This window comes from Penaeus vannamei, chromosome 30 (genome assembly GCF_042767895.1).
Source record: "Penaeus vannamei isolate JL-2024 chromosome 30, ASM4276789v1, whole genome shotgun sequence".
Lineage (NCBI taxonomy): Eukaryota > Metazoa > Arthropoda > Malacostraca > Decapoda > Penaeidae > Penaeus > Penaeus vannamei.
In genome coordinates this window covers 24,942,563-24,950,062 of record NC_091578.1, presented here as the reverse complement: position 1 = coordinate 24,950,062, position 7,500 = coordinate 24,942,563, and the positions used below count along the sequence as shown (strand labels likewise).

At 46.1% G+C, this 7,500-nt stretch overlaps 1 protein-coding gene across 1 annotated transcript; it reads right to left on the bottom strand.

The window, feature by feature from the left end:
* Positions 1-1,618: 1,618 nt before the first annotated feature.
* On the bottom strand, positions 1,619-4,730 carry LOC138867521 (uncharacterized). Its single transcript, XM_070143376.1, has 4 exons — positions 4,590-4,730; positions 2,791-2,939; positions 2,256-2,574; positions 1,619-1,960 (listed from the first exon to the last, which is right to left on the bottom strand). The coding sequence occupies exons 1-4, from the start codon at positions 4,728-4,730 to the stop codon at positions 1,619-1,621; spliced, it is 951 nt and encodes a 316-aa protein (XP_069999477.1).
* Positions 4,731-7,500: the final 2,770 nt, after the last annotated feature.

Genomic DNA, 7,500 nt, shown 5'->3' with positions numbered 1-7,500 from the left:
TGGGTAATACCAAAAACAAAACAAAAAATATGATATAGTCCTCTATAAACGTTCTCTTTTCAGTTACATATCTGAACAATATTGGCAAATTGTATTTAGTTTTGGACCTTCATATTTTTTTTTCAATTTGTGGGACACGTGCTTTCCTATCTTTGTATATTCTTAGTGGTTTTGTTTGGGTCTAAACGATAGTTATAATAGTTAATCGTTATGAGTAGTGTAAAAAAAGTATCAGGATAAACATCCGCAAGTCAGTCAGTCTATAAATAATATTTCAAAATTGGCAAAATTCTCTCTTGTATTTGATAAATAATGTACTGTAACTCCATGCTCGTCATTTTGTTTACATTTAGTTCAATGTCCCCCGTCAGCTGACTCGTATGAGAATAAGAGATTTATTCGCCTTTATTTATATTTGCACATTTGTTTGTTTCTGCACTCAAATCACCGCCATATGAGTCGAATAACGTTCACCATCGCCAGAGCCTGTGCAGGGGTTGAAGCCATCTTCCTGGTGTTGAATTTGGCTTGATTGTTCTTTTGGCTCTATCGCAGCAGACTAAAAGAGCCAAAACATGTGTTAGTTAATGCGGAGGGCGGTTGGTGCGGCGGCCTTTAGACTACTGACGCCTATGCTGCCACAAGTCATAATATGAATGGTGAAAGTAAGGAAATATGTGATTTTTAAACCCCTGACTCGAACTTCTATTGAGATGTGATGGCCTAGTGGTTTTAAAGAGTCACTGGACTTTCGGCGTGCAAGCAGCCGCCCGTGGTTCGAGTGTTCTGAGCATGGTTGGTGACAGTGTTTCCTGGGGCAGAAACTACTCAATTGCCTAGTCGACTTGGGGTGTGAACGCATGAACGTGTGAGTGATTGTGTGATGTATAGGCCACGGAATGGCGGAATATATGAATTAATATATAATTTAATCTGATATAGTAATAATAATATAAAATATGTGTTAATAATAATAATATAATATGTGGTGGTGGTGAGGAGTGGAGTGGTGGTGAGAGAGAGAGTGGCGTGCTAGGGCTTCCCGGGGGCTCAGGATGGTAGTGTGAGGAGTGGAGTGGTGGGGAGCTGAGAGTAGTGCAAAAGTTAGGCTTCCCGGGGGCTCAGGATATTGGTGGTAGTAGAGGAGTGGAGTGGGGTGGTGAGAGCGAGAGTGGGCAAGTGAAAGAACCAAATAGGTGATATTATGGGTGGTGAGAGTGAGTGGTGGCAGAGCGAGAGCAGGTGCTAGGGCTTCCTGGGGCTCAGGATATTGGTGGTGGTGAGGAGGAGTGGTGGCAGAGTGAGAGTGGCGTGCTAGGGTTCTGGGTACTCAGGACATGGTGCAGGTGAGGAGTGGAGTGGTGGTGGAGCAGAGTGGTGCTAGGGCCTCCTGGGGCCCAGACATTGGCGGGTGGTGGAGGAGTGATGGCAGGAGCATATGGTGCAAGCAGGGGGCTCTGGGGGCTCAAGATGGCTGGTGGTGGTGAGGAGTGTGGAGTGGTGGTGGACAGAGTTGAGATGGCGTGCTAGGGGCTTCCCGGGGGGGCCTCAGGTGGACATGGTGGTGGTGAGGAGTGGAGTGGTGGTGAGCAGAGTGGCGTGCTAGGCTTCCTGGGGCTCAGGGATATTGGTGTGGGTGCAGAGGAGTGGAGTGTGGTGAGAGCGAGAGCATGCTAGGGCTCTCCTGGTGCCTCAGGGATATTGGTGGTGGTGAGGAGTGGAGTGGTGGTGGAGAGCGAGAGTGGTGCTGGGGCTCTCTGGGGCCCAGGATATTGGTGGCAGGAGGAGTGGAGTGGTGGTGAGACAGATGGGCGTTAGGCTCTGGGGTCAGGACATTTGGTGGCAGCAGGAGTGGAGTGGTGGTGAGAGTGAGCAGTGCTAGGGCTTCTGGGGGCCTAGAGGGACAGTGGTGGGGAGGAGTGGGAGTGGGTGGTGAGAGCGAGATATGTGCTAGGGTTTCCTGGGGCCCAGGATGACATCGGTGGTGAGGAGTGAGCAGTGTGAGAGCGAGAGTGGCGTGCTAGGCTTCAGTCAGGATATCGGTGGTGGTGAGGAGTGGAGGCAGGGTGAGAGCGAGAGTGGCGTGCTAGGGCTTCCCTGGGGGCTCAGGATATCGGTGGTAAGATATGGAGGTGGTGAGAGCGAGAGTGGCGTGCTAGGGCTTCCCGGGGGCTCAGGATATCGGTGGTGTGTGGTGAGGAGTGGAGTGGTGAGAGAGCGAGAGTGGCGTGCTAGGCTTCCGGGGCTCAGGATACTGGTGGTGGCGATATGGGAGGGTGGTGAGAGCGAGAGTGGCGTGCTAGGCTTCCTGGGTCAGGGACAGTTTGAAGCAGGAGTGGAGTGGGGTGAGTGAGAGTGGTGCTAGGCTTCCGGGGCTTCAGATATCGGTGGTGGCGAGGAGTGGGAGTGGTGGTGAGAGTTTGAGAGTGGCGTGCTAGAATTCCCGGGGGCTCAGGATATCGGTGGTGGCGAGGAGTGGAGGCGGTGAGAGCGAGTGGCGTGCTAGGGCCCTCCTGGGGCTCAGGATATCGGTGGTATGAGGAGTGAGTGGTGGTGAGAGCGAGGAGTGGCGTGCTAGGGCTCCCTGGGGCTCAGGATATCGGTGGTAGCGAGATGGAGCAGGTGAGAGCGAGAGAGTGCGCTAGGGTCTGGGGCTCAGGATGCCTGTGGTAAGGGGAGGGGAGGAGTGGTGGTGAGAGCGAGAGTGGAGTGCTAGGGCCTCCGGGGGCTCAGGATATCGGTGGTGGCGAGGAGGAGTGGTGGTGAGAGCGAGGAGTGGCGTGCTAGGGCCTCCGGGGGCTCAGGATATCGGTGGTGTTGAGAGTGGAGCGGTGGTGAGAGCGAGAGTGGCGTGCTAGGGCCTCCCGGGGCTCAGGATATCGGCGGCAGGAGATGTGGAGAGGTGAGAGAGAGAGTGGCGTGCTGTGGCCTCCGGGGGCCTGTGGATATCAAGTATGTGGAGGAGTGGAGGCAGGTGAGAGAGAGTGGCGTGCTAGGGCCTCCCGGGGGCTCAGGATATCGGCGGTGGCGAGGAGTGGAGTGGTGGCAGAGAGAGGGCAAGCATCTGGGGTCGGGACATTTTGCGGTGGCGAGGAGTGGAGTGGTGGTGAGAGAGGAGTGGCGTGCTAGGGGCTTCCGGGGCTTCAGAGATTGGAAAGGAGGAGTGGAGTGGTGGTGAGAGAGAGAGCATGCAAGGGGCTTCCTGGGGGCTCAGGATATTTGTTGTAAGGAGGATGGAGTGGTGGTGAGAGAGAGAGTGGCGTGCTAGGGGCTTCCTGGGGGCTCAGGGATATCTATGGTATGATATGGAGTGGTGTGAGAGAGAGAGTGGCGTGCTAGGGCTTCCCGGGGGCTCAGAGACAAGGCAGCAGGAGGAGTGGTGAGAGAGAGGCGCTAGGGGCTTCCTGGGGGCTCAGGATATCGGCGGTGGCGAGGAGTGGAGTGTGTGAGAGAGGAGGCGGTGCTAGGGCTTCCTGGGGCTCAGGATATCGGCGGTGGCGAGGAGTGGAGTGGTGGTGAGAGAGAGAGTGGCGTGCTAGGCTTCCTGGGGGCTCAGGATATCGGCGGTGGCGAGAGTAGGAGTGGTGGTGAGAGAGAGAGTGGCGTGCTAGGCTTCCGGGGCTCAGGATATCGGCGGTGGCGAGGGAGTAGGGAGTGGGTGGGGAGAGAGAGGCAGCGTGCTAGGGCTTCCTGGGGCTCAGGGATATCGGCGGTGGCGAGGAGTGGAGGGTGGTGAGAGAGAGTATGCTAGGGCCTCTGGGCTCAGGATATCGGTGGTAAGGAGAGAGTGTGGAGGGTAGAGAGAGAGTGGCGTGCTAGGGCTTCCCGGGGGCTCAGGATACTAAAAATAAATAAAAAGGAGTGAGCAAAATTAATTTTGATTGTAGCAGCACGTTATGTTATGTAAACAGATCAGCAAAACAAACCATAAAAGAAAATAATAGATAAAAGAAAAATGGAAATATTAATTTATACAAATTTAGAGTTAAACGAATTCGTGCACAGAAGTCAAAATACTACACTACACAGACATACAATATTTGTGAAATTAGGTTTTATAAAGCCCTAAATTATAGATTATAAAGCCCTATGTACATTGTCAGAATGAAGGTTAAAAAAGGCAATTGCCATGGTTTACATAATTAGTATCGGAAAAAATAATCTGCAAGAATAAATATTCTCATTTGATGCCTTATTGGTTGCCTTTAATCACAGTCATACTTCGGGCCCATCGATTTAGATAATATAAACTTCACTATTTCTCTGTTCTTTGTTCCTTTCAAATACCCAGTAACAACAAGAGCAGGGCTCGGGTGCCCTCATCAGACGCGTACAACAATTTTACCAATTTTACATTTCTTCAGGATAACCGCATTAGTAATATGGAATACTTTGCCTGACACTATTTCACATGGTGTCGAGTGTTAATTGAGCCGTTCCCTGCTTACAGTTTTCTCTTCAAGAAGAACAAATGGCCCCGCGCCTTCACAGCTGACGCGATGACGACAAAGGTAGAGGGTGCCGTGTGTACATAGAAAATACAATTTAAATATTAGTTCTAGTTAAGTGTGAAGAAAATATGAAATCACAAGAAAGTCAGATGGAGTTCTAGACAAATTTTCCAATTTAGCAGTCTGACTATTTTTAGGACAGTCCTTAAGCTTGCTTTTGCTTTTATTACAATATTCATCTGTAAAACTGTTCAGGTCACCCTTACCACTGTCATTCATTTAATTATCATCAGCCTTTTTTATTTTCATTCTTGATGTTTGTTTTTCCTTCTCTTTCTCTTTTCATATATCTCCGCATCAGTCCTTCTTTTGCCTCTATACATTTCTTTTCTAAAAGTAAATTATTCTGTAGCTACAAATGGAAGAGCAATTGTGAAAAAAACAACTTATGATTGTTTTGTAGGATTAAACGCATTCAAATTTGGTCAAATGCACAAGGAGAACTAGTGAGAGCGAAATTGAGTGGTCTATTCATGTATGTATGAGTTTTTTATATGCACACACACACACACACACACACACACACACACACACACACACACACACACACACACACACACACACCACATATGAGACACCGCGCGGGCGGAGTCCGGGCCAGCCGCGCGCCGATTCTGTAGCCGGCCGGAAACTTTTATTCTCGGCTTCAAAATATACCGGCGTTACTGGGTTAAAAATTCGTGCATAAAAGAAGACTAAAATATGGTCTCCGTCGGGGATCGAACCCGCGTCTGTCGGTTTAGACGACCGTGGTAACCACTGCACCACGGATTCATAAAATAATATAGAAATTTAGTTGTATTATGTTTGCATAGTGTTTATGTTGGTTATGCTACATATGTGGTATATGTGAATTCATGGGTTTTTATGTTTCTCTCTCAATGTAGTCTATACAATCTATTTTTATGCTTCAATAATTGAACAATATATTTTAAATACATTTTATTATTATTGTTGCAATACAAGCGATTGTGATAATGCTAATTTAGGATCAAACTCATTCATAATTACTGCGTGTATTAAAATTTCATGAATATCTGGGGGTTATTATTATTATAACCAATATCGTCATCACTTTTATCACCATTATTGTCATTACCTTTGTATGTTATCATGGCTGTAATAATCTTACCATCATTATCAGTATTATTAGTATTAGTAGTTGTGTGTGTGTGTGTGTGTGTGTGTGTGTGTGTGTGTGTGTGTGTGTGTGTGTGTGTGTGTGTGTGTGTGTGTGTGTGTGTGTGTGTGTGTGTGTGTGTGTGTGTGTGAATTGCAAAACATTTAAATAGAACACAAGCCATTTCCTGCCTGTTTACTGCAGTTTCCTCCGCCGCGCCTTAACAGCTGACGCGATGACAACAAAGGCTGGGCGAACCACGTGTGCATAAAATACTTCAATTGTGTTATAGTTTACTCATTATATGGTTCAGATTATTGCAGTAGTCATCATAGTTTATTGCCACAGCGAATTATAAAATATAGGTATATTAATATAAAGATATTAGTTCCAGATAATACTGATATATAGTGATATATATATATATATGTTATATATATATATATATATATATATATATATATATATATATATATATATATTATATATATCTATGATATATAATAATAATGATGGCAAAGATAATTACAATTATAAAGAATGGTAATAACTAATAATGCTGATAAAGGTGATGACATGATTTTAATGACGATTATGATAATAAAAATAGTCCAAAACATACTGCTGTCAGTAATTTTAACCATAACAGAAAAAAGTTAAAGTGAGAAAGAGAAAGAATAACAGAGAAAAAGAGGGAAGAGAGAGAGGGTTGGGGAGGGCTGAAGGGAGAGATAGAGGGGTGTTACTGAGAAATAAAGAAAAAGAGAGAGTGAAGGAAGGAGAGAGAGAGAGAGAGACAAAGGGGGTGGGAGTGAAGAGGGAGAGAAAGGAGTGTCACTTTTCGTTATTTGAATTTTAGTTTTCGCAGCGTTTGTCTTTTAACTCTCACCCTCTTTTCACACACACACACAAATAAGCGTAAACAGATCGTAAACAGCGTAAAGAGAATGAGTGAGAGGAGGAAGGAAAAGGAGAAAGAGATGGGGGAGAGGGGGAGAAGGAGAAAGGGAGAGGGAGAGGAGGGTCACTGAGATATAGAAAGAGAGATAGTGTGTTAGCAAGGGAAGAAGAGAGAGGAGAAAGGGGGGGTAGGGGTTGGAGAGTGAGAGAAAAGTCATTTTTCGTATTCCAACCTTCAGGAGGATAATGCCATATAAACAACCAGAAAGAAAGATAAAAATGTTGAAGAGTGTGTAAGCAAATTTAGACATTGAAAAAAAAAATCGTGCTTCAAAATCCTAACACTATGGTCTCCGCCAGGAACTGAACCCGAGTCTGTCGCTTCAAAGGAGACCGCGCTGACCACTGCACCACGATGACAAAATATCTCTGAAATTTAGTTGGATTAGACTTGCATAGTGTTTATGTAGGTTATGCTACATGTGTGTGAATACATGTGTTGTTGTTTCTCTCTCTCTCTCTCTCAATGTAGTCTTTGCAATCTATTTATAATATTAATAATATAGTTCTTGAATATTACATTTTACTATCTTTGGAACAATACGGAGTGTACATTCATAAAATTATCTATATCTACCATTGGTTAAAATTAATAGAAATTGGTAAACAAAGGACTGTCTCTAAATTGCCCTCATGGGATGCGGAAATCAATACTGGGATATTACATTTGTTAGATAACTCACTGAAAATGGAATGAAGATTTAAGTTTTTCGCTATTTCAGCGGTTTCAAACGTTAATTGCCATTTCTTCCTTGCTACCGCAGTTTTTCTTTTGACGGGGAGGGGAGGGAGGAGAGGGAGATGGAGAGAGATAGAGGGAGGGAGGGAGGGAGGGAGGGGAGGGGAGAGGGGAAAGAGATGGAGAGAGAGAGAGAGAGGGAGGGGAGGGAGAGGGAAGGAGATGGAGAG